Source organism: Hyla sarda, chromosome 7 (assembly GCF_029499605.1).
Source record: "Hyla sarda isolate aHylSar1 chromosome 7, aHylSar1.hap1, whole genome shotgun sequence".
NCBI classification, from domain to species: Eukaryota; Metazoa; Chordata; class Amphibia; order Anura; family Hylidae; genus Hyla; species Hyla sarda.
The window spans coordinates 131,455,215-131,482,931 of NC_079195.1; the positions used below are offsets into that span (position 1 = coordinate 131,455,215).

The following is a 27,717-nucleotide window of genomic DNA, read 5'->3' on the forward strand; positions in this document are numbered from 1 at the left end:
GGAGTTTTTCTGTCTGCACCATGAGAAGAAACTGCTGTTTTCTGCTTTATGTTTGCTCCTGTAATTGCATTTTCTCATTATCTTTCTATTAACATATTCTAAGTACTTGGAGGGACGTTGCGGAGGCTTCATTGTCAGGTGGTTGACCTCAATATCTCACTAGAAGGTCATCTGTTTATGGGTAATTGAAGGTTAGGCAGCTCCTCTCAAGGCTGGTGAAGCATTAAGTCCAAAGAGATAGCCACTTCTAGGACAAACTAAAATCCTGTAATTGTTGATCCCCATCCATCGCTTGACATTTACAGCTGGTAAATTGGCTCCTGAATATAATGTACTGAGGGATTTCAGATGATATGCTGGAACAGTTCTGTCTTTTTCCTCATGGTCGCATTGCATGAAGGATTGATTATCTGCCTATAAAGACTTCTGTATGTACAGGTCTATCTGGATGCATCTTATTAGGTGCTAGTTTTACATCAGTCTCTTTACATGTAAATGCCTTAAAGGGGTACTCCGCCCCTATACATCTTATCCCCTATCAAAAGCATAGGGGATAAGATGTCTGATTGCAGGGGTCCTGCCGATGTGGGCACCTGCGATCTCCCTGTTGCACCCGGCATTTGTTTAGAACAGTGCCCGAGGCTTGTGACATCACGGTCACGCCCCACACGTGATGTCATGGCCATGCCCCCTCAATACAAGTCTATGAGAGGGGGCGGGATGGCCCCCTCCCATAGACTTGCACTGAGGAGGCGTAGCCGTGACGTCACGAGCGGGGCGTTACTGTGATGTCACCAGTCTCCGCTCGCATTGCCAGTCATCCGGCACGGAGCGAAGTTCGCTCCATCCACCTGATGTCTGAGGTGTCACAGCTGAGATTGCGGGGGTCCGCAGCAATGGGAGCCCCGCGATCAGACATCTTATCCCCTATCCTTTGGATAGGGGATAAGATGTCTAGTGGTGGAGTACCCCTTCAAGGTTTTGTGCATATTACCTTGGAAGTGTATGTTCCTACATAAACTTCTGATGAAAGGCTCAAATGTATGCCACTGAATAGGCACACTGTGTTATATATTGCTCATTATATATTGCTCAAAATGCTCAAATCACATGGTATACATTTTTGTTGCAGTCAACCTCAGTTTGTAAAATTAATGATTTAGAAGAAGTAAAAATACATGGGCAAGTGTAAGGGTTTAAGTGACCTTGGGGGAGATTCATCAAAACCTGTACAGAGGAAACGTTACTGAGTTGCCCATAGCAACCAATCAGATTGCTTCTTTAATTTTTCAGAGGCCTTTTCATAAATGAAAGAAGCGATGTGATTGGTTGCTATGGGCAACTCAGCAACTTTTCCTCTGGACAGGTTTTGATACATTCCCCCTCTTGTCTTCTATCAAGCGAGTTGATCTTGGTATAGATATAGATACAAATATATTGCATATTAAAGTGATAGTTAACAGTCTGTGATAATGTTCTAATTGTTTTAGCATTCAGTGGTTGAGAAAATCTTGTATTTTTTTATCATGTTTAATAAATAAAATTAAAAGAAACTAGCCCTGTATGCCCAGTTTAATGTGTATTTTATGTTTTTTTTTAGCTTAAAGGATTTCTCAAGACTTCAAAGAGAAAAATGAATAAACTGGCTTTTTCCAAGATATCAACAGTCCAGTACTTTAGGAGGGCTGTTAATACATTACGTTCTGCAAAGAAACGGGATGTGCTGCTGCTCTTACAAACTGCTTCCTCCGATCTAGCGTAAGTTACTTTTTTTTCTATTAAATTCTGTCCATTCAGCTAACAGCTATCTCTCATAATTTTTACATATGCATGCACACTTGGCTCAACTAAATGGAGGCTGAATTTTCCATTAGGCACCCATGGGCTTGTGCCAAGGCAGCAGTGTTGAAGGGGCAGCACTTTAGTGAGTAAAGAAAATGCTAAATACTTTTTATGTAGATGCTGCTGATATGCTGTGGCCTGGAGCACAAAAAATCTAGCTTTCTCATTTGGTTAAAGGGGTACTCCATTGGCCAGCGTTCGGAATATTTAGTTCTGAACGCTGTGTGCACGCTGCGGGAGTTGACCATGCCCCCTCGTGATGTCAGGCCATGTCCCCTCAATGCAAGTCTATGGAAGGGGGTGTTACAGCTGCCACGCCACCTCGCGTAGACTTGCATTGAGGGGGCGTGGTGAGTGTTCTGAACTAAATGTTCCAAATGTTGGCCAGTGGAGTACCCCTTTAAATCAACTTGGGTCAAAACTGCAGTGAATATTACCTGCAGTTATGAAGCCTTACCAGGCCCATTATGTTGTCAATTTGAGATTCATTTCTGTGTTTTAAGTATAGAGGTGATATGATATCCAAAAAGAATCTGCAACAAAATCTGCATGTAACGCATAATGGTTCTGCATTAAAAAAAAATCCAATGCTTTTGGAGTCACTCTAATGAGAGGTATTCAATCTAAACCATTTTTTACAGCCATTTTTACCAAATGCTGAAATTGCAAATGTTCGGTCTCATTACATATCAGGAATAAAAAATAATCTACAGAAAAAAAATAATCTACAGATCATGACACAAAAAATGAGCCCTAAAAAGTTATAGGGCTATAAGGCAAGTAAATTACTAAAATAAAATAAAACCTATATGGATTGGGTATTATTGTAATCATATTATAATAACATAGTAAGAAAGTCCAACAGACTGGCACCACACATATACATGTGATGTCCCAGTACGGGATATGTTCCTACAGTCCTGTCTGGTTGAGTCCCTGTATGTCCTCAGGGCTCTCCTGCAGTGTTCCCCCATAATGTGAATAGGTTGTATATTAAGTGCAAAGGACCTTTGAAGTGGGTCACATGATTGTTAGTCACATGATAATATTTGTCATATATTTGTTACCCAGAGAGCACCAGGTGACCCGCAGGTGGCCTATGGGCTCCTTGCTCAGCACCCCTTTACCAGAGGGGGAGGTACTACAATCTCTCTCTTGTGTTTCACTTTCTGCTGAGGTCAAGTCCAGTCCAGACGTCTCAGGGTCAGTGTCCAGTACATCTGGAGTCCTCAACCTAAATTGCAGCCACAAGTCAGTAAGTCACGTCATCTTTATCTGCTGTCATCATCTTCAGTAACGTCAAGTCAATTGTAGTCAGCATAGCCTGCAGATATAGTCTCTCAAGTCACTGCAAGTTCCAGCAAGCTGTGATGTCCCCTGTGTTACTGGTCACCTCTCTGGGATCCTGACCGAACTGTATAGACTGTACCATCTGTCTACCTCAGTAAAAGCTACCGTTAACCTTAACCTGGCCTTGGACTATTATTTGCCCCTGCCTAACCTAGGACTAGCGGTACTACCATTGGGTGGTTACATAGGTAAACCACGTCCTGGCATCACGAACACGAAGGGGTTAATATTATCTACCCCTGGGCAACACCATCTGCCCTTTACACCTCACCTCACACCCCGAGGCTCACCACACACACATCTAAGAACGGAGGTTTACAACTCCAAAAAACTAAAATGTTTTCAGGTGTTGGTGGTACTCAACACCAAGGAACAGCAGAGAGCCCATAAAATAAGCCTGGCACTGTCCAACAGGCTCTATGTAGCAGGATACAGACAGCATACATAGGCATGTGTTTACCGTTTTCTTTGATCAGAATCACAATAAAAGATAATTTTTCCTGTTGAGTACCATGCTCCTTTCCTCTTTTTCCTATTATGGATTGCAATCATACTATCCCACAGAATAGAGATAACATATTCATTTTACTATAGGTTGCACAGCATAAAAGCAAAATCCCTCCAAATTTGCTAATTTGTGTTTATTTTTATTTTTTTACCCCACAAATATTTTATGGAATAGAAAGTGCAATTACCGTATATACTCGAGTATAGGCCGAGTTTTTCAGCACGATTTTTCGTGCTGAAAACACCCCCCTCGGCTTATACTCGAGTGAACTCCCCCACCCGCAGTGGTCTTCAACCTGCGGACCTCCAGAGGTTTCAAAACTACAACTCCCAGCAAGCCCGGGCAGCCATCGGCTGTCCGGGCTTGCTGGGAGTTGTAGTTTTGAAACCTCCGGAGGTCCGCAGGTTGAAGACCACTGCGGCCTTCAACATCATCCAGCCCCCTCTCACCCCCTTTAGTTCTGAGTACTCACCTCCGCTCGGCGCTGGTCCGGTCCTGCAGGACTGTCCGGTGAGGAGGTGGTCCGGTGGGATACTGGTTCCGGGCTGCTATCTTCACCGGGGAGGCCTCTTCTAAGCGCTTCGGGCCCGGCCTCAGAATAGTCACGTTGCCGTGACAACGACGCATAGGTGCTTCTGCGTCATTGTCAAGGCAACGCCTCTATTCCGGGCCGGAAGCGCGGAGAAGAGGTGCCCCTGGTGAAGATAGCAGCCCGGACCACCTCCCCACCGGACCACCTCCTCACCGGACAGCCCTGCAGGACCGGACCAGCGCCGAGCGGAGGTGAGTACTCAGAACTAAAGGGGGGTGAGAGGGGGCTGGATGATGTTGAAGGCCGCAGTGGTCTTCAACCTGCGGACCTCCGGAGGTTTCAAAACTACAACTCCCAGCAAGCCCGGACAGCCGATGGCTGCCCGGGCTTGCTGGGAGTTGTAGTTTTGAAACCTCTGGAGGTCCGCAGGTTGAAGACCACTGAGGGCGAATGATGAGAAGAGGATGATGAAGGGGGGGTGTGGGGATGATGAAGGGGGGTGGGGATGATGAAGGGGGGGTGTGGGATGATAAGGGGATGATGAAGGGGGGATGTGCGGGATGATAAGGGGATGATGAAGGGGGGATGTGTGGGATGATAAGGGGATGATGAAGGGGGGATGTGTGGGATGATGACAAGGGGATGATGAAGGGGGGGGTGTGGGATGATAAGGGGATGATGAAGGGGGGATGTGCGGGATGAAAAGGGGATGATGAAGGGGGGATGTGTGGGATGATGACAAGGGGATGATGAAGGGGGGGGGTGTGGGATGATAAGGGGATGATGAAGGGGGGATGTGTGGGATGATGACAAGGGGATGATGAAGGGGGGGGGTGTGGGATGATAAGGGGATGATGAAGGGGGGATGTGCGGGATGATAAGGGGATGATGAAGGGGGGATGTGTGGGATGATAAGGGGATGATGAAGGGGGGATGTGCGGGATGATAAGGGGATGATGAAGGGGGGATGTGCGGGATGATAAGGGGATGATGAAGGGGGGATGTGTGGGATGATAAGGGGATGATGAAGGGGGGATGTGCGGGATGATAAGGGGATGATGAAGGGGGGATGTGCGGGATGATAAGGGGATGATGAAGGGGGGATGTGTGGGATGATGACAAGGGGATGATGAAGGGGGGATGTGTGGGATGATAAGGGGATGATGAAGGGGGGATGTGTGGGATGATAAGAGGATGATGAAGGGGGGATGTGTGGGATGATGACAAGGGGATGATGATGAGGATGTTAATGACGGGTATGGATGATGACGGGGGGATGAGGTATTTCCCACCCTAGGCTTATACTCGAGTCAATAACTTTTCCTGGGATTTTGGGTTGAAATTAGGGGTCTCGGCTTATACTCGGGTCGGCTTATACTCGAGTATATACGGTAGTTCTACAAAAAAAAAAATGGCTGATGTAGATGGAGATTAAAAAGTTACAGCTCTTAGAAGATGAGGAGGAAAAAATAAAAGCTCTGTTGGGGAAAAGGTTAAAGGGGTTCTCCGGTGAAACCTTTTTTCGTTTAAATCAACTGGTGCCAGAAAGTTAAACAGATTTGTAAATTACTTCTATTAAAAAATCTTAATCCTTCCTGTACTTATTAGCTGCTGAATACTACAGTGTAAATTCTTTTCTTTTTGGAATTCTCTCTGATGACATCACGAGCACAGTGCCCTTTGCTGACGTCATAATAATAACTCTTTATTTATTGTTGTCCTTAGTGGGATTTGAACCCAAGGCCCCAGCGCTGCAAGGCAGCAGTGCTATCCACTGAGCCACCATGCTGCCCTTAGCATACATCTGCTATGCATGGTTGCTAAAATGGACAGAGATGTCAGCAGAGAGCACTGTGCTCGTGATGTCATCAGTGTTCCAAAAAGAAAGGAATTTCCTCTGTAGCATGTTCCGAATCTCCGGTGGAATTCCAATACAGACTTCCACAAGGAAATTCTGGATATATGAACATAGCCTTAGTTATCTCTAATGTTAATATTTGTTTTTTTTCCCAGGCCTCTCTTCATCGATGCTGCAGTTGCTGCCCAATCTCCTGCCACATTAGGTGCCCTGTCTGATTTCATAGATTTGTCTAAAAATAAAGATATTCAATTACAAGAAGCATTTCTGTATGCTGCAGCCTTTACACCACACCCTACACCTGAACTTCTTAACCTTGTGTTGGTAAGGGGTTTATTTAGATCATAATAATGCATTGGAATTGACTTGTTTTCATGCCTTCTACCAAAAATGAATTTAGAAAATTGGACACAGTGGTATGAGTTGGCCCATTTAGGCCTTGTTCACATATGTTATGTAACTTCCATTGGGCTATTCCATTGTAGAAACAAAACAAGGAAAATAATGTCAGTGCTGGATCCCTTATATGAATATATTATAAAACAGAAAGAGGCAGAGCTTCCCATTGGATGGTATTGCTGGATTCTAGGTGTGTCCATGTCGGAACAAAAACTAGCAAAACTGCTCACCTTTGGTAGTTGGTGTATGAGCCACAACTACTGTGTCCGTAGGTATCCAAGGAAGTGGTGCCGCTTTTCCGGGGTCGTTGTGGAGAAATTCCAGGCCGATGGTAATAATGGAAAGAGATGCTGAAAAAAAAATGGAATGATAGCGCAATCCACTCAGATGTTGGTTTATACATGTGTATACATACCAAAATCCCCTACTAACCCAGTTCCTCAAAATCACAATTTCAAAAAAACGTGACACATACACCAAATAAGGAGACCATTTATTATATATATTTTTATTTTTTTATTTATTTATTTTTTTGTTTATATATTTTTTTACTTATATTTTCTTTATTTTCTTTTTTTAAAATTATTATTATTTTTATTTATTTATTTATATGTATGTATGTGTGTATGTATATATATATATATATATATATATATATATTTATAAATATATATATATATATATATATATTTTATATATATATATATATATATATATATATATATATATATATATACATATCTTTTCAGTTCATTCATTCATTATACAAACTGTAGCAGGTTGGCCCACTTCCCCCGCCAGCAACACAGCGCAAGCCATGGCTTCTTCAAAGGCTCACACCATCCCTGCAACATCTAAACTGTCATCACTAGTATCTTGCACAGCTGGCGTCTGCGCACTAGCGCCCAGCATGTCTTCAGTTCCAGCTCCGATCGCCGCAACACAAGAGTCGTCATTATTAGTATTTTTCAGGGGGGTGTGGCCTCATGATTTTAAATGCGTGTTTAGTCATCTAACATTAAACTGACGTCAGGTCCGTAGCCCGCGTGGCCTCACGATTTTAAATGTGTTTAGTCATCTAACATTATAGTGACATCAGGTTTGTAGCCCTGCCCCAGGGGGTGTGGCCTCATGATTTTAAATGCGTGTTTAGTCATCTAACATTAAACTGACGTCAGGTCCGTAGCCCGCGTGGCCTCACGATTTTAAATGTGTTTAGTCATCTAACATTATAGTGACATCAGGTTTGTAGCCCTGCCCCAGGGGGTGTGGCCTCACGATTTCAAATGCGTGCTTAGTCATCTAACATTAAACTGATGTCAGGTTACGTAGCCTCGCCCCCAGGGAGCATGGCCTCGCAATTTTAAATATGTGTTTAGTCATCTAACATTAAACTGACATCAGGTCCATAGCCTCGCCCCCAGGGGGCATGGCCTCGTGATTTTTGGCGCCAAGAAAATCCTTTTAAACAGACACTTTTACTCTGCATGTATGTAAGCCTGTTTTTACCTGAGGAAGAGGCATGTGTAAGCCTCGAAACGTGTTGTGATTTGGCTTTAATAAAGAAGATTATTATTTAAACCAACATCTGAGTGGATTGCGCTATCATTCTGTTTTTTTTCCTGGATCCCTTATATGATAGACATAAGTGGACCTTACTGTGTGTAGGCTTCTAACAGAACCACTAATGCAGATGTAAACATAGCCTTACATAAATAAAAATGAGCTGAATTAATTTTTTAAAGATTTATGTCCCCACCATTATGGACTAGCACAACGTACTTTATGCCATATAAGGTGAAGGTAAAAAATTAATTGCATGACCATTAGTGTCAACTGAACACTACATGTTAATAGGCATACCATGTACATACCATACATACCATACCGTATACATACAGCTACTATGGGACCCTTGGTTGGTCTCCTTCCTTGTTATACTAGGCAGTGAGAATTTAAGGACCAAAAAGATAACAATTGTATCTGGGCCTGGGGAGCTTTAGGTAATCCAAACGCCCTTCTGCTTCATAAAAAGACCCCAGTATATACATGGCATATAAAAGTTGGGGGCGCTTCTACAGAAATCTATGGGCCATGGATCCAGTAAATGAAAAAATGAATGCACAAAGGAATGCAAAGTGTGTAATTTACTAAAACTGGTGATTCAGGTGCCCCTGCTAGCATAAGACTGCACTGGATTTATTAAGAGGCACATGCTGCCATGGGTGGCAGGTAGAGATGAGCGAACTTACAGTAAATTCGATTAGTCACGAACTTCTCAGCTCGGCGGTTGCTGACTTTTCCTGCATAAATTAGTTCAGCTTTCCGGTGCTCCGGTGGGCTGGAAAAGGTGGATACAGTCCTAGGAAAGAGTCTCCTAGGACTGTATCCACCTTTTCCAGCTCACGGGAGCACCGGAAAGATGAACTAATTTATGCAGGAAAAGTCATCAACTGCCGAGCCGAGAAGTTCGTGACAAATCGAATTTACTGTAAGTTCGCTCATCTCTAGTGGCAGGTATAAATTGTAGCAAATTCAGCATGCAGGTGGTCACACCCCTTTGCATGACAACATGTGGCAAACCCCACCCGGTAAAATGTTGTGATTTTGGCTGATCTGCGCCAGGCACAAAGCTTTATAAATTGCCCTTAAAGGGGTTCTCCGGTGCTTACACATCTTATCCCCTATCCAAAGGATAGGGGATAAGATGCCTGATCGCGGGAGTCCCGCAGCTGGGGATGCCCGTGATCATGCACGCGGCACCCCGTTTGTAATCAGCCCCTGGAGCGTGTTCGCTCCGGGTCTGATTACGGTCGACTGCAGTGCCGGCGGCGTGTGACGTCACGCTCCTCCCCTCAATGCAAGCCTACGGGAGGGGGCGTGATAGCTATCGTGATAGCTATCGGAGGCATGACGTCACACGCCGCCAGGACTGCGGTCGACCGTAATCAGACCCGGAGCCAACACACTTGGGGGCTGATTACAAACGGGGTGCCGCGTGCATGATCACGAGCGTCCCCAGCTGCGGGACTCCCGCGATCAGGCATCGTATCCCCTATCCTTTGGATAGGGGATAAGATGTGTAAGCACCGGAGTACCCCTTTAAAGTCAATAAGGTCTGCGTCCACTTTTGCAACCTTATGTTTTTTATAGTCTAAGTTGAATGGAAAAGAAAACACCTTTGCAAATAAGTAATGATTAAAGGGGTACTCTGTTTTTTTTAAATCAACTGGTGCCAGAAAGTTAAACAGATTTGTAAATTACTTCTATTAAACATTTTTAATCCTTCCTATACTTATTAGCTGCTGAATACTACAGCGGAAATTCTTTTCTTTTTGAAACACAGAGCTGTCTGCTGACATCATAAGCACAGTGCTCTTCCATTTTAAGAACTGTCCAGAACAGCATATGTTTGCTATGGGGATTTCCTTTTACTCTGAACAGTTCCTAAAATGGACAGAGAGGTCAGCAGAGAGCACTGTACTTGTGATGTCAGCAGAGAGCTCTGTGTTTCAAACAGAAAAGAATTTCCACTGTAGTATTCAGCAGTACAGGAAGGATTAAGAATTTTTAATAGAAGTAATTTACAAATCTGTTTAACTTCCTGGCACCAGTTGATTTAAAAAAAAAAAAAAAAAAAAAGTTTTTCACCGGAGAACCCCTTTAAAAATGTCATGTTGCTTTGTACGTAAGCCAGTCCTGCAAAATCAGATCTTGGAGCCATACTCTTTTTCATTTATCCTTTGCTTCTTACTTACATTTGGTAGGTTTGCAAAAAGTCGGGATAGATGGTTTGGAATATGGCTGCAAAATAGTTTTTTATAAGGTTTGTTCGTTGTCTTTTACCATGAAGACACATAACTTTGGAGCGGCAGATACATAGCCAGGGGAATTTCTTTTACAGATATTTGCTTTATTTTTCAGCCTTTAGCCTTTAATTTATAGAATATGATGCTGACAGAGGTTGTATTCCTAATTATTCATATACTTTATGTACAGTATACTGTATATACTTCATGTACAGTATATTTTAAAGCATATTATTATTATTATTATTAATATATGTTTTGCTTTATTGCCAGAGAAAACTGAAAGGGAAAGTTTCTCAATCAGTCATAATGGAGTCTGGAATTATTATAACTGGAGCAATTGTTGGAAAATTGTGCAGAATGGATCTTTGTGAAGACAAGGTTGGCTACAGTGTCACATTTACTGAACATTTCTTAATAAAATTAGGTTTGGAGTATATTGTTGAGCAAACATTACATTGACTGAAAACCTTCTACACCTTCTATTCCATAGAAAAACAAGTGTCATCGATCATATATGACAGTGCAGAATAAAATGTTTTGTTTCTGCTCTTATGATATTGTGTTTAGTATGACATACACAGACTGGTGCTACACAGAGTGCCTCACCTATCAAGACTGGGGCTTGAGTAAAGGTGTTTGGGTTGCCTCCTGTAGCCTGTTGATATAGCATAGAAGGCCATGTGCATTGTGATGAATAGAATAGTTACAGTATGTACAATGGGACAATATATACACTTATGAGGGGGTGTCCAATTTATTTAACTAAAACATATTCATTACTAGTGTTGAGCGGCATAGGCCATATTCGAATTCGCGAATATTCGCGAATATATGGACGAATATTCGTCATATATTCGCGAATATTCGCATATTCGTTATATTCTCATTTTATTTTCGCATATGCGTAAATTCGCGTATGCGAAAATTAACATATGTGAATATTAGCATATACAAAATTAGCATACGTGAAAATTCGCATATACGAAAATTAGCATATGCTAATATTCGCATATGCGAAGTTTCGCACGCCAGTCTCACACAGTAGTATTACAGCCTTCTTTACACCACACAAGCTGGAAGCAGAGAGGGGTGATCACTGTGATGTGTACTGTGAAAAAAAAAACAAAAAAAAAAACGAATATTCGTAATTACGAATATATAGCGCTATATTCGCGAAATTCGCGAATTCGCGAATATGCGATATTCGCGAATAATATTCGAATTGCGAATATTCGTGAGCTAAGTTTCTACTTGGGCGTTTTACCCAAAAAAAAATGCCAAAACAGCCCCATGGCATTTTTTTTCAATTAAAAAACGCTTCGGCCAGATGTTAGCTGTAAATTAATGAGAAATCGCAAAATTCCCTTTTCACTTTGCATTTTTCAGTTTGGCTTTTTTAAAATCCTTATGGTGTTTTTTTTCACTCCTTTTTAGCGTTTTCCTGCTCCTTGGCAGTTTTTCAAAATCACAGCATGTTGAGCCTATGGCGTTTTTGTCCTGAAATTGTGGTGTTTTTCTCCCATAGAAGTCTATGGGAGTAAAAAATAACATCAAGAAAAACGCCATGTGGGTTTGAACTTTGGCATTTTTGCAGGCGGTTTTTATTCTTTTTTTGACTTGGAGGAGATACATTTTATAATAACATTTCATAGGGTGCTTTCTTTTTTTTTACTTTTTTAGGTAGTACTACTACTCTCAGCATGGAACAGACTGTTCCATGATGGAAGTAGTAGTACCTGTACTAATAGACAGATCACCCTGGGTGTCACTTCTGCGATCCACATATATAATGTATAGAAGCAGATGTCACGGCCACTCTTCTCTGGTCCCCTGCACTGTACAGCGCTGTGATGTGAAGTTCTTCACATCTAAGATTCATATTTCCCGCAGGGAGCTGTGATTGGCCAGATGGTTCCAGCCAATTACAACTCTCTGCTGGAAATATGAATAGGTGTATATATGGCAGTGCAGGGGACCAGAGAAGAGTGGCTGTGCTGCCTGCATATATACATTATACAGGATGATCGCAGCGAGTGTCAGGAGTGACAACCGCTGTGATCTGTCCTTAACTGCAGGTACTACTGCTTCCAACATTGAGCACACTCTGCTCCATGCTGGGAGCTGTAGTACCTGTATTAATAGACAGATTGCAGCGGTGTCACTTCTGACATCTGTTGCGATCTGTCTATCACTTCTGACACCGGCAGCGATTGTCCTTCATCCCTGAAATGCGGAGCAGCTTTCTCTCTGCACTATAATCCGTGCCGGCCAGTGATGTGAATATAAATTCACATCACTGATTTCATATTTCCCACTAAGAGCAGTGATTGGCTGCCACCATCCAGCCAATCACCACTCTGGGCGGAATATATGAATCAGTGATGGAAATTTCTATTCACATCACTGGCCGGCCGGAGTATAGTGCAGATATGCAAGCGCAGCAGAAAGCCGCTCCCCATCTTTGCAATACAAAGGATGATCGCATCGGGTGACACCCGGGGCGATCTGTCTATTAATACAGGTACTACTACTCCCAGCATGGAATAGTCTGTTCCATGCTGGGAGTAGTAGTATGACCTAAAACATAAAAAAAAAAAAAAAAAGTGAAAAAAGTTAAAAACATGCACACGCACATACTTTATTAAACACATTATTAAAATACATTACTAACAAAAAGTTAAACAAAATTAATTATAAAAAATAAATAATTTTTGCATTTAAATGGCCCCTTTCTACATTTTTATTATTGCCAGCAACATTTTTAAGTCCCTGCCCACCCACATTAATTGATCCTTGTTTATTTAAAAAACATACATTTTGTTAAATACATTTTTCTCCATCCCTACTGCATCCCCTTTTTTTTTTTTTTTCTTTTTGGTACCCAACAAAAAATGCCAAAGGGGCCAAAAATGCAATTTCCACTCAAAGACAAAAACGCCTGAAAAAACACAAGAAAAAAACAGCAAACGCAGGAAAATGCCATGACGTTTTTTCTTGCGTTTTTTTGGGCCAGAAAAAATACAAGTCGAAACTTAGCCTTAAGATGCCTTATTGCTGTCAGTTAACTCCTTAAGGACACATGACGTACTGGAATGTCATGTGTCCGCTCCCGATCTATAACGCGGGGCCACGGGCTAATAGCGCGCGGCATTGATCGCGGTGCCGCGCGCTATTAACCCGCTATTAAGTATGCCTGTTAGCTCAGTGGGCTGTTCGGGATAGCCGCGGTGAAATCCCGAACAGCTTACAGGACAGCAGGAGGGTCCCTACCGACCTCCTCGCTGTCCGATCGCCGAATGACTGAGATCCAGGCATGAGCAGTCAAGTGGCAGAATCATCGATCACTGGTTTCCTATGAGAAACTAGTGATCAATGTAAAAGATCAGTGTGTGCAGTGTTATAGGTCCCTATGGGAGCTATAACACTGCCAAAAAAGTGGGAAAAAAGTGAATAAAGATCATTTACCCCTTCCCTAAATGTTTGAATCATCCCCCTTTTCCCATAAAAAAAAAACACAGTGTAAATAAAAATAAACATATATGGTATCGCCGCGTGCGGAAATGTCCGAATCATAAAAATATATTGTTAATTAAACTACACGGTCAATGGCGTACGCGCAAAAAAAATCCAAAGTCCAAAATAGTGCATTTTTGATCAATAAGTCCTATCAATGCAAAAATGGTACCGCTAAAAACTCATACTGCCCCATACGCGGAAAAATAAAAAAGTTATAGGGGTCAGAAGATGACAATTTTAAACGTATTAATTTTCCTGCATGTAGTTATGATTTTTTCCAGAAGTACGAAAAAATCTAACCTATATAAGCAGGATATCATTTTAATCGTATGGACCTTACAGAATAAAGATAAGGTGTCATTTTTACCAAAAAATGTACTACATAGAAACGGAAGCCCCCAAAAGTTACAAAACAGCGTTTTTTTTTTAAATTTTGTCTCACAATTATTTTTTTTTCCATTTTGCCGTAGATGACTGATGTCATTACAAAGTAGAATTGGTGGCGCAAAAAATAAGCCATCAAATGGATTTTTAGGTGCAAAATTGAAAGAGTTATGATTTTTTAAAGGCAAGGAGGAAAAAACGAAAATGCAAAAACGGAAAAACCCTCGGTCCTTAAGGGGTTAATGGTAATCCTTGTTCAGATTTAGAGGTTAAAAACCAGCATGGCTCAAAAATGTTAACAGGTCAAAGTTTACTACAGTGTTATCCAGTGTAGACAATCCTCTGAGAAGTATACCAGAAGCACAGATCTCAAATCCTGTCCTGGTAGCTTTCTACAGAATATTTTCTTTTTATGAGCTTGCCATTTCACATGTGAGTGATATGGCCGGATTTTTGCATCTGTATTACAGCAACAATTCATGACATGACTGTGAGCCTTCTCACCAATTCCAGATAAGCTGCAAAAAATATGGCCATCTAATGCTCATGCGAAACTGGCTTTAAAGCAAACTTGTCACCATGAAAATGCTATTTAATCTATAGACATTGTGTTATTAGGCAAGAGAAGCTGGACGGATTGATATATAGTTTTGTGGGAAGAGAATTATTATAACTTGGAGCTTACTGATCGAAGTTTCTGGTCATTCTGGGCCTAGGAGTCCTGTGGGAGGACTCACTGAATGATTGACAGTCTTGAATGTACAAGTGTGCCTTTAACCCCTTAAGGACCAAGCCCATTTTCACCTTAAGGACCAGGCCAATTTTATTTTTTAGTTTTCGTTTTTTTCTCCTCGCCTTCTAAAATCCATAACTCTTTTAATATTTCCATCTACAGACCCATATAAGGGCTTTTTTTTGGTATGACCAATTGTACTTTTTAATGAAACCTCTCATTTTACCATAAAATGTACGGCGAACCCAAAGAAAATATTTTTTAGGGAAGAAATTTAAATGAAAACCACAAATTTACACATTTTGGTGGGTTTCGTTTTCACACTGTACAATTTACAGTAAAAATGACATGTGTTCTTTATTCTGTGGGTCAATACGATTAAAATTGTACCCATGGCTAGATACTTTTATATTTTTATACCGCTTAAAAAAAAATCTAAAACTTTTTGTACAAAATCATTAATCTAAAATCGCCACATTTTGACCACCTATAACTTTTTCATTTTTCTGTATATAGGGCGGTATGAGGGCTCATTTTTTGCGCCATCATCGATACCACATTTGCATATATAAAGCTTTTAGATCATTTTTTATAATTTTTCAATAAAATGTGACAAAAAAGCTGAATTTTTGGGACTTTTTTTTATTTTTTACAATTACGCTGTTCACCGTACGGGATCATTAACATTGCATTTTGATCGTTCGGACATTTACGCACGCGGCGATACCAAATATGTTTATTTAAAAAAAATACTTTTCATTTTTATTGAGGGAGGGAATTTTTCACTTTTTTTTTTTTACATTTTTCAACTTTTTTTTTTTACACATTTTATGTCCCCATAGGGGACTATCTATAGCAATCATTTGATTGCTAATACTGTTCAGTGCTATGCATAGGACATAGCATTGATCAGTATTATCGGCTATCTCCTGCTCTGGTCTGCTCGATCTCAGACCAGAGCAGGAGACGCCGGGAGACAGACGGAGGCAGGTGAGGGGAACTCTGTCCGCCATTACAGATGATCGGATCACCGCAGCAGCGCTGCGGGCGATCCGAACATCTATTTTAACATGCTCATTTCCGCAGATGCCGTGATCTGTACTGATCGTGGCATCTGAGGGGTTAATGGCGGACAATAGCAGCCGAAACCTGCCGTGTATGACGCAAGCACCGCTCCGATGCTCGCGGTCATACACAGGACGTAAATGTACATTTACGTCTGTGGTCATAAAGGGGTTAAAGAATGCTGTCAGTAACTGATTAGGACCACCCACTGGGCTCCTGAACACAGAATAAGTAGTAGCTTCAATTAATGAATTGCACAATCTATATATCAAAGCTATAAATCAATCTTTACAGCAAATCCTATTCTATGCAATTATCTTGACAGATTAATCAGAATTTTCATGGTGACTAGTTCCCTCTAAGCTCCCAAAATTTTCTCTAGACCAAAAACAACTGTAACAATCCCCTCGCTGTATGAGATATTAGACCTGTATCCATATTTTATAGTAGATTCCATTTACTTACAGTAAACAAAGATCTTGAACATGCTTAAAGGGGCACTCCGCCCCTAGACATCTTATCCCCTTTCCAAAGGATAGGGGATAAGATGTCTGATCATTGGGGGCCGCCGCTGGGGACCCCAGCGATTTCCCTGCTGCACCTGGCATTCGTTTAGCGTGTCAGGTGCAGCGATGGAGGCTCTTGACGTCACAGCCACGTCCCCTCAGTGCAAGTCTATGGGAGGGGGCGTCACAAGTCTCTGCCCTGCATCACCAGTTATCCGTGCACTGGATATCTGGGGTGCCGCAGTGGAGATTGTGGGGGTCCATAACGGCAATCAGACATCTTATCCCTTATTCTTTCGATAGGGGACAAGATATCTAAGAGCTGAGAACCCCTTTAAGAACTGAAACGCAAATGATATCAGCTATAGCAGCTGGACTGTCTATTACATATTGATTAAGCTTTAATTATACAAGACTAGGAAACTCTGTTAATGTAATATGTATGCATGCCTTAAGGAAAATGTATACCTGTGTAACATGAGAGCCAAGTATCTATATTTTATTCTACCTATATGTAAAAATAAAACTCCATTCCTAAATAAATAATAAAAATATGCCTTGGACAATTCTGTTTTTTAGTTTTGTCTCTTTACTTTTGCAGGATGTTGAACTTGCAAAGGCCACGCTTCTGGAAGGACTTAATAATGCAGAAGATGAAACAGAGATGAAAATATACCTTCTGTCTTTGAAGAATGCTCAGCTCCCTGAAACTATCCCCATTCTACTTGAGTATGCAGTGGAGCACACAGGAGAAGTATGCAGCACAGCGCTATCTGCTCTGCAAGACTTCCCAGCAAAGATTCTGTCTACTGAGGTATGAGGTGGTTGGCTTTTTCTTTTACTTACAATGTAAATGTCAGGAACATTCAGGTTGTTCTGGCTGGATTAAGAACAATTTTTTTCATGTTATTTTTCCGCCATGATAAGGCGATATTTCTTTCCATGCTGGCAGAGAAGACCTATTGTGTACTTTGAACCTTGATACATTTATAGTGGATCTGTCAATCAAGTGCATTGTAGTCTTAAAAGCCTCAGCAGCATATAGTGGAACATTAGGGGACCATGTAGTAAAAGCTAATAACAGCAATACATTGTAATATTTTTCATCTGACATCCTTAATGTTATTTAACGTTCGTGATCTGTTTGCTATCAGTAGATGGCAACAACCAGAGGATGAAAATCCATAAAAAGCTCATACTTTTTACAGGTGATAGTTTGGCTTTGCCACTAAAAGTTTGGAATCTAGGATGACATATTTTATATTGAAGCAAACTTTTAGGACACAAGTAAGATTTGTGCTGATTTAGGATTAAAGCTTGCAATGGAAAGTGTTAGGGTCTATTCTCACGGGCTGATTTCCACCTCAAATAGAAGCCCAATAAACTTCTATGGGATTCCACACTTCTGAATTTCTGCAGGAATTCCACAACAATTCCGAATAAAATCCGCACAAGCCAGAAACCACCCAAGGAAGCAAAAGCGGAATTGGTGCGGAAATTCTACCCATGTGAATAGACTCTTAGGGTTGTCCAGTTTTTAGTCCCTGGAAATAACAATAAATGAATGTTCTTATTTACTTTTAATAGTCAGGGAACTTTATAAATCAGCTCTACTTACATTACAATTTTACTTACATTATACTAATTCCACACTGCAATAAGATAAAAAAAATGCACATGCTTCTGTATATATATATTCTAATATATATATATATATATATATATATATATATATATAGATGGATAGATAGATACTGTATAAATATGAAATGGCATTACTCAGTATCCTTCTACTTGTACTGTCACGTTTTTCCGAACTGAGTCCCGTAAAGTGTGTGGACAAAGATTGTTAAAACTAGATTTTAAAAAATCCTTTCATTTACCGAACTCTGTAAAATATTTTCTAACAAAAGGATGCTTACTCTCAACCTAGATAGATGTTCTTATTAAGATGTTCAGCACACAGGGGTTTGTAACAAAACCATGTCTCATTCATCTGATGATATGATAATACACTGCTCAAAAAATAAAGGGAACACTAAGATAACACATCCTAGATCTGAATGAATGAACTAATCGTATGAAATACTTTCGTCTTTACATAGTTGAATGTGCTGACAACAAAATCACACAAAAATTATCAATGGAAATCAAATTTATCAACCCATGGAGGTCTGGATATGGTGTCACATTCAAAATCAAAGTGGAAAACCACACTACAGGCTGATCCAACTTTATGTAATGTCCTTAAAACAAGTCAAAATGAGGCTCAGCAGTGGCATACCTAGAGCATTTGGCACCCGGGGCGAACCCTTTGTTTGGCACCCCCCCCCCCCACCTGGGGCAGACCTTGTGTTTACCCCCATCCCCCCAACCCAAGAAAGTAAGAAAACACGCACAAACTTTTTTCAATGTTTTCAATAATATTTATTGCACAAATGCAGGAGTTTTGCAGAAGGGGGCCAGGACAGGGGTTTTGCAGAAGGGGGCCAGGACAGGGGTTTTGTAGAAAGGGGCTGGTGAAAAACTTATAGAAAACTCCTGCCCTGCCCCTGTCTACAAATCCCTGTTCTTCCCCCTTCTAGAAAACCCTTGCCCTTTCTTTCCCCTTTTACAAAACCCTGCACCCCTATTCCATAAAACTCAGCTCCATATCCCCCACACATAACCCCCACACATAAAAACCCAGCACCCACCCTACACATCAAATCCACACCCCCTCCCCTTCATTTAAAAATCCTGCACCACCATCACATAAAGTTCATACACACCTACACATAAAAACCTGCACACCCCTTTAATAATAAAATAAAACCTGAACACCCTCATTAATTGGAATCCCATGCACCCCCCTTAATAAATGAAAACCCTGCACACCCCTTTAATAAAATAAAACCCAGCACACCCCCTTAATAAAATAAAACCCTGCACTCCCTTAATAAAAGAAAACCCTGCACCCCCTTAATAAAATAAAACCCATGCACACCCCCTTAATAAAACCCATTAACCCCCTTTAATAAAACCCCTTAACCCCCTTAATAAAACCCCTTAACCCGCCCTTATAAAATAAAACCCTGCACCCCCTTAAAAAAATCACTTTCCATCTGCACCAAATAGAAACAAATCCAAATCCCCATCAATAAAGTGAACAAATCCTGCACCATCCCCTTAATTACACCCCCTCCCTCCCCCCTCTATAAATACATACAGTTAGATAGCCCTGTAGGTATAGGCAGCAGAGTTAACCCCCCTTCCCTGTAGGTATAGGCCGCAGAGTTAACCTCCCTTCCCTGTAGGTATAGGCAGCAGAGTTAACCCCCTTTCCCCAAAGGTATAGGCAGCAGAGTTAGCCCACCACCCTTCCCCATAGGTATAGGCAGTAGACTTAACCCCCCCTTCCCCATAGGTATGGCAGCAGAGTTAATCTCCCTTCCCAATAGGTATAGTAACAGAGTTAATCCCCCTTTCTCCTTAGGAATAGACAGCAGAGCCCCCCCCCTTTTCACCGTAGGTATAGACAGAGTTAACCCCCCATTCCCCATAAGTATAGGCAGAGTTACCCCCCCCCCTTTCCCCATAGGTATAGGCAGAGTTACCCCCCCTTTCCCCATAGGTATAGGCAGAGTTAGCCCCCCCTTTCCCCATAGGTATAAGCAGAGTTACCCCCCTTTCCCCATAGGTATAGGCAGAGTTCCCCCCTCTCCCTTTCCCCATAAGTATAGGCAGAGTTACCACCACCCCCTCTTCCCCATAGGTATAGGCAGAGTTAACCCCTCTTTCCCCATAGGCATAGGCAGAGTTCCCCCTCCCCCTTTCCCCATAAGTATAGGCAGAGTTACCACCACCCCCTCTTCCCCATAGGTATAGGCAGAGTTAACCCCCCTTTCCCCATAGGTATAGGCAGAGTTACCCCCCCCCACTTTCCCCATAGGTATAGGCAGAGTCCCCCCCCTTTCCCCATAGGTATAGGCAGAGTTCCCCTCTCCCCCTTTCCCCATAAGTATAGGCAGAGTTGCCCACCCCCATCTTCCCATAGGTATAGGCAGAGTTAAAAAAATAAAATAAAATGATGCTCACCTCAGCAGCATGGGCCCGTGTCTTCTCCTCTCCACAGTACATGCGCCGATGAGTGATGTCATCAGCGCCTGTACTGCGTGCTGCGTGGGGGCGGAGGTCCCATCTCCTCAGATGGAGGGGGACGCCTTCTCCTGTATGTGCGTGTATCGCACATACCGGAGAAGGCAGCACTGTCCCCGGGGGATCAGGGACGAGTGTCCCGGATCCTCAGTAGCAGCGGTGGTGGGCCCTTAACTCGGCCGGGCCCTCAGACGACGTATGATCGTACCGGGCGGTCAGTCTGCCCCTGGATGGGGGAGTGACTCCGTCATGGCACCCCCCTTGTGACTGGCACCTGGGGTGGACCGCCGCCCCCCGCCCCGCTTGGTACACCACTGAGGCTCAGTAGTGTGTGTGGCCTCCACGTGCCCATATGACCTCCCTACAATGCCTGGGCTTGCTCCTAATGAGGTGGCGGACAACTCCTGGACAATCTGTGGTGCAACATGAAATTGGTGGATGGAGCGAGACATGATGTCCCAGATGTGCTCAATCGGATTGAGGTCTGGGGAACGGGCGGGCCAGTCCATAACATCAATGCCTTCCTCTTGCAGGAACTGTTGACACACTTCAGCCATATGAGGTCTAACATTGTCTTGCATTAGGAGGAACCCAGGGCCGACCGCACCAGCATATGCTCTCAAAAGGGTTCTGAGGATCTCATCTCGGTACCTAATGGCAGTCAGGCTACCTCTGGCAAGAACATGGAGGGATGTGCGGCCACCCAAATAAATGCCACCCCACACCATTACTGACCTATTGTCAAACCGGTCATGCTGAAGGATGTTGCAGTTAGCAGAATGTTCTCCACGGCGTCTCCAGACTCTGTCACGTCTGTCACATGTGCTCAGTGTGAACCTGTTTTAATCTGTGAAGAGCAGTGGGGAATTTGCCAATCTCTGTGTTCTCTGGCAAATGCCAAACGTCCTGCACGGTGTTGCAGGACCACCTGTGGTCGTCGGGCCCTCATGCCACCCTCATGGAGTCTGTTTCTGACCGTTTGAGTGGACATATGCACATTTGTAGCCTGCTGGAGGTCATTTTGCAGGGCTCTGGCAGTGCTCCTCCTGCTCCTCCTTGCACAAAGGCGGAGGTAGCGGTCCTCCTGCTGGGTTGTTGCCCTCCTACGGACTCCTCCACGTCTCCTGATCTACTGACCTGTCTCCTGGTAGCGCCTCCATGCTCTGGACACTAGGCTGACAGACACAGCAAACCTTCTTACCGGAGCCACTTGTGTGGGTTGTAGGCTCCGTCTCATGATACCACTAGAGTGAAAGCACGGCCAGCATTCAAAAGTGACCAAAATATCAGCCAGGAAGCATAGAAATTGAGGAGTGGTCTGTGGTCACCACCTGCAGAACCACTCCTTCATTGGAGGTGTCTTGCTAATTGCCTATAATTTCCACCTGTTGTCTATTCTATTTGCACAACAGCATGTCAAATTGATTGACAATCAGTGTTGTTTCCTGAGTGGACAGTGTGATTTCACAGAAGTGTGATTGATTTGGAGTTACATTGTGTTGTTTAAGTGTTCCCTTTATGTTTTTGAGCAGTGTATAATGTTAGGCCTCATACACACTGACTTAAGATCCAAGAATAAAGCAGTTATTTGCCACTCACAGAATTTTCCAGTTACGCAAGTATTTCCAGCTTAGTCTTAACCCTCTTTTACACACTTTTTCTGAACATTTTGTGCATGCTACGGGGTTGTGATGTCACTGCTACATCCCTCGTGACATCACGCCACACCCCCTCAATGCAAGTCTATGTGAGGGTGCATGGTGTTACGTCATGGGGGAGCATGGCTGTGACATCACGACCCCTGCAGCCTGCACCCAGCGTTTGGAACTAAATGTGCCGAAAGCTGGGGGAGTGGAGTACCCCTTTAAGTGTTTTTTAATGGTTAAAACAACATCAACCATTTAATTTTATATATATAAATATATATATATATATATATATATATATATATATATATATAAATGTTTCTTTTTCTGTATTTTACACATTTTTTTCAGTGGGGTTTCAAGCCCTACAGAGAAACCTGTGGGCAAATGCCTGTAAAAGATACTAAGCAGAATGCATATTGCATTTTGGGGAAAAAAATGGCACAGTAAGCCACCAAAATGTGGTGGCTATTTTGGCAAATACATTGTGAAGGACCCTCTGTTTTAAGTATAATACATATTGTGTGCTTGTCACATCTATAGGAAGTGAAGAACACTTTGACAGAAATTCTCTTTCAAACACATCAAGAATATGATAAGAAGAGCCAGCTTATGGCAGCGGAGATTCTCTTGTCTATAGATGTTTCTATGGTGGACCTCAACAGCATTTTAGCAGCTCTGGAATTTATGGACCATGAATCTTCCAAGCTACTTGTCTCCAAACTATACCACAAACTCAGACTGAATCATGAGTTAATGTAAGTCTTATCATATTATGGACTGTAATACACTGAGGCATTGTTAAGTAGACTAAAAAGAAAAAGAATCATAGCATTAAAGTAGATTTAATGATGAAATCACTGAAGAATTCTGCATTGTTCTGTTCCACAGTAATTCTTCCTGAATAGTTATAAGTATGTTAATATTTTTTAGTACTGATTGGGTATAGTCCAAGTTTGTAATGGAACACCCCCAACTGGTAACACCCATTTGTCAATTTATTCATATATTTCTAGGGGGAATACCAGAGAAATGGCACAACACAGATTTCTAAGTAAAGATGTTCCAGAATTATTACAATAGATCAGGCATTGGCATATACAGTCGAGACTCCATAGAAAATCTCAATATGGGCCTCCTATTATGAAGTCTGATTTTGCCACCAGGACAGAGAGGTGTGGTATTTACTTCACTTTTCTGTACATAACCTATTGCTGACAATGCAGTTCCATGGAGAGAGGAGTTTTGCACAGTTAGGGCTAAACTAGACAGAACCCCATTTTTCCAAAGGCCCTAATGCAGCCACATGGTACTCACTCTCTTGAGGTCAGGACAAGCTGTAAGGTCTTTAAGATGCCAATACTTACTGTAGGGTCATTTATTTATGTGAATTCTCTCATTGGACATAATGTTATTTCTACACAGGAAGACTGTGAAGATTCCTCTTAGATATCTAAATGACTATTGGAGACCATCGCCACTTGGCAGCTCCACTGTGTTTTCTGGTCTTTTATCTGGTAAGTAAATTGTTGCAGAACGTAACATTAAAAGCTATGGACATCTTTGCAGTAAAAACATTTTTTATTGTTCCTTTGATTCTGGACTGCAAAATGAAGCAACTTTCTAAATAGTCTTAGTTAGAAATTCCCTGCAAAAAATCTATAAATCTGACTTTCTGCTCTCAGTTAAGTCTATGTTCACACATAGTTTTAAACTGGTTATCCACCATAAGGTGATTTTAGTATGTACCTGGCAGACAGTACTGGACATGCTTAGGAAGGATCTGCGCTTGTCTTGGGTCTAAATGGCTATGTTGTGAGATTACCACAACACTGTGGCTAGCTTTTTGTGAACTGGTATTTCCTGTTCGAGTTTTCTTCTTTTGCCTACATATCCCATAATTCCATCATCCTCCCTCCCACATATCAGCCACCACACCCAATGAAACATAAATGAGCTGCATCCATTCAAAAGACCTGTGGTTTTCAATCAGGGGGCCTACAGCTGTTGCATTAGTTGCAGATTGATCTCTCTCCCACCATGCGATCGCTCCACCCATTGAAGTAGACAGGCTCCCTGTCATCAGCTGACCAGTGAGTCAGGTTTCGGCCTCATTGCAACCTGGGAAACATCTGAGACAACATTCATTTTGTATGCTGGTAAAAATAAATACTGGGGTGAAAATCACAGAAGAATTGTGAGAAAACCGTCACACACAGGTACAGACACTATATTATGAACTACACTAACTTTACAGCCCCTGTAGCATAGTCAAATGAGAAAAATCCTGAAATACCCCTTTAAATCATAAAGTGGCTCAACAAACAGAAATATTTTTTACTATGGCCTATTGACCACAACAGTAAAATGGTTCTGTGGTCACATAGGGGGGGGATATATCAAAACCTGTGCAGAGGAAATGTTGCCTAGTTGCCCTAAGCAACCAATCAGATCCCTTCTTAAATTTTTGACAAGGCCTCTGCAAAATGAAAGAAGTGATCTGATTGGTTGCTATGGGCAACTAGGCAACTCTTCCTCTGCACAGGTTTTGATAAATCTCCCCATAAACTTTCATTTTATAGCTAGCAGCTGTTTTTTTCTTCAAATTTTTTTCCACCTGTAATCTGGGCCAAATTCCCGACTGTAAAACAGCTCAAAATAGGTCCAAATGAAAACATCCTATTTTGGGTCTAAAGCTTTTGCTGTAGCTCAAAAAACAGCTAAAAATTTATGAAAAAAGAACCAAAGATTGATACAAAAAATTGTGTGTGACATAGTCTTGGTATTGGAATAGCATTTGGGGTGGGGGGGGGGGGGGGGTTGGAATGAATTAGTCCACAACATTCTCATAGGGGGAGATCAAAACCTGTCCAGAGGAAAAGCTGCCCAGTTACCCATAGCAACCAATCAGCACGCTTCTTTCATTTTTAACAAGGCCTCTGCAAAATGAAAGAAGCAATCTGATTGGTTGCTATGGGCAGCTGGGCAATTTTTCCTCTGGACAGGTTTTGATAAATCATAATGTTTTAGAAAAGACACTGATTTTCACCATAGATTTTACTTTTATTCAACGTACAGGGGGACATCTACTTAGTGTACATATATATGTTGCTTTCTGAACACCCCAATATGCGTATGATGCCTACCATAACACTGATATATCTCCATTCCCTAGTGCAGGCGTAGGCAACCTTCGTCACTGCAGATGTTTTGGACTACATCTCCCATGATGCTTTGCAAGCATTTTAGCTGTAAAAGCATCATGGGAGATGTAGTTCAAAACATCTGCAGTGCCGAAGGTTGCTTACACTTGCCCTAGTGAATGGATCATGCACGCCTGTGACGCTATTACAACACATCTAAACATATAATAGGGGGAGATTTATCAAAACCTGTGTAGAGGAAAAGTTGCCCAGTTGCCCATAGCAACCAATCAGATCGTTTCTTTCATTTTTCAGAGGCCTTTTCAAAAATTAAAGAAACGATCTGATTGGTTGCTATGGGCAACTGGGCAACTTTTCCTCTTCACAGGTTTTGATAAATCTTCCTCCTAAGTAAGGGCTATGCTTCAGTACCTCAGTAAAAGGATATTTCTAGCCAATTTCCTCATTTGTTGTCTCATTCTCAGGGATATATTGGCATTATAAACATATGCAGTAAACTGTTCTTACAATCTATCGGTTATCCTTTTTATGTAAGGAAACTACTAATTCCCTTATAACACAAATGTCTTAATGTTTTCCAGCTACAAACGAAACAGTATCCACCTATGGTCTGGATCTTTTGTTCACAAAGTCTGGATTACTGAAACGGAGCATATCTGATCTTACACTGTATAATGACAACCACCATATCAAAGCAATGCAGGTCAGCTATGAATTCTAGTACCATATTTTTCGCCCTATAGGACGCACTGGCGTATAAGACGCACCCAATTTATAGGTGCAAAATCTAAAAAAATAAAGATTTTGAACCCAATACAGTGGTCCCTCAACATACGATGGTAATTCGTTCCAAACGACCCATCGTTTGTCGAATCCATCGTATGTTGAGGGATCCGTGCAATGTAAAGTATAGGAAGTTATACTCACCTGTCCCCGCCGCTCCGCACCAGGTCCTCACCGCTCCCGCTGCTGTTCCAGGGGCTCCCGATGCTGTCCGGCTGCTCCGGTGTCTTCTTCGCGATCCTCCGGTGTCTTGCGCATCTTCTGCAGGGTCCGGGCCTCGCTTTCCGGTGACGTTATTACGCTGCTGCGCCGGCGCGGCGTGCGTAGTGACGTAATAACGACGCCGGAAAGCAAGGCCCGGACCCTGGAGAAGATGCGCAAGACACCGGAGGATCGCGAAGTGGACCCGGAGCAGCGGGAATAGGTAAGTGAACCTGCCAGGGATGCTTAAACTGCTATCCGACAGCAGCTTAAGCATTTTGCGCTGTCGGATAGCAGTTAATGCGATGGCCCCGACATATAAAAGCATCGTATGTCGATGCTGACATCGACATGCGATGGCCTCTGAGAGGCCATCGTATGTCGATTTTATCATATGTCGGGGCCATCGTAGGTCGGGGGGTTACTGTAGTTGTCTTCAACCTGCGGACCTCCAGATGTTGCAAAACTACAACTCCCAGCATGCCCGGACAGCCGTTGGCTGTCCGGGCATGCTGGGAGTTGTAGTTTTGCAACATCTGGAGGTCCGCAGATTGAAGACCACTGCATAGGAGGTAATACTCACGTGTCCCCACCGCTCCGGACCCGTCACCGCTGCCCTGGATGTCGCTCCATCGCTGTCGCCGTGTCCCCGTCACTCCGGAACGTCTCTGCTGCTGGCCGGTTATCCTCGCTCTCCATCGCCGCCATCATGTCGTTACGCACGCCGACGCACGTACGCGACGACGTGATGACGAGGAAGGAGAGCGCCGGCCATATAGGGGATCCCTGAACGGAGAAGACACCGAGGAGGCAGGTAAGGTCCCTCCCAGTGTCCTGTAAGCACTAACCCGGCTATTCAGTCGGGCTGTTCGGGACCGCCGCGGTGAAATCGCGGCGGTCCCGAACAGCCCGACTGAACAGCCGGGTTAGTGTCACTTTCCCTTCAGACGCGGCGGTCAGCTTTGATCGCCGCGTCTGAAGGGTTAATACAGGGCATCACCGCGATCGGTGATGTCCTGTATTAGCCGCGGGACCCGGCCGTTGATGGCCGCAGGGACCGCTGCAACTTTTCCCCCCCAGTTTTGGGGAAGAAAAAGTGTGTCTTACACGGCGAAAAATACGGTATGTAGACTTTTACTAATGGTTTTTATGGGTCTAGTATCTTTATATCTATCATTATACTACACAAAAAATAAAAGAGCAGATTAGAAACACCATATACACATGTTTCATGCAGGTTTATCTTGATATGGTTGCAGTCATACCAAGTTTACATTAGAA

The 27,717-nt window shown here is 42.6% G+C and overlaps 1 protein-coding gene across 3 annotated transcripts in view; it reads left to right on the forward strand.

Moving 5' to 3' along the window:
• LOC130282480 (microsomal triglyceride transfer protein large subunit-like) overlaps positions 1 to 27,717 on the forward strand; it is a 170,503-nt gene that overhangs the window by 110,116 nt on the left and 32,670 nt on the right. For all 3 annotated transcript variants that reach the window (XM_056530743.1, XM_056530745.1, XM_056530744.1), the window contains 7 exons: positions 1,601 to 1,758; positions 6,246 to 6,414; positions 10,572 to 10,679; positions 17,107 to 17,319; positions 22,832 to 23,046; positions 23,714 to 23,805; positions 26,034 to 26,155. In XM_056530743.1, the coding sequence (XP_056386718.1) occupies positions 1,601 to 1,758; positions 6,246 to 6,414; positions 10,572 to 10,679; positions 17,107 to 17,319; positions 22,832 to 23,046; positions 23,714 to 23,805; positions 26,034 to 26,155 (1,077 nt within the window). The remainder of the gene's footprint in view (positions 1 to 1,600; positions 1,759 to 6,245; positions 6,415 to 10,571; positions 10,680 to 17,106; positions 17,320 to 22,831; positions 23,047 to 23,713; positions 23,806 to 26,033; positions 26,156 to 27,717) is intronic.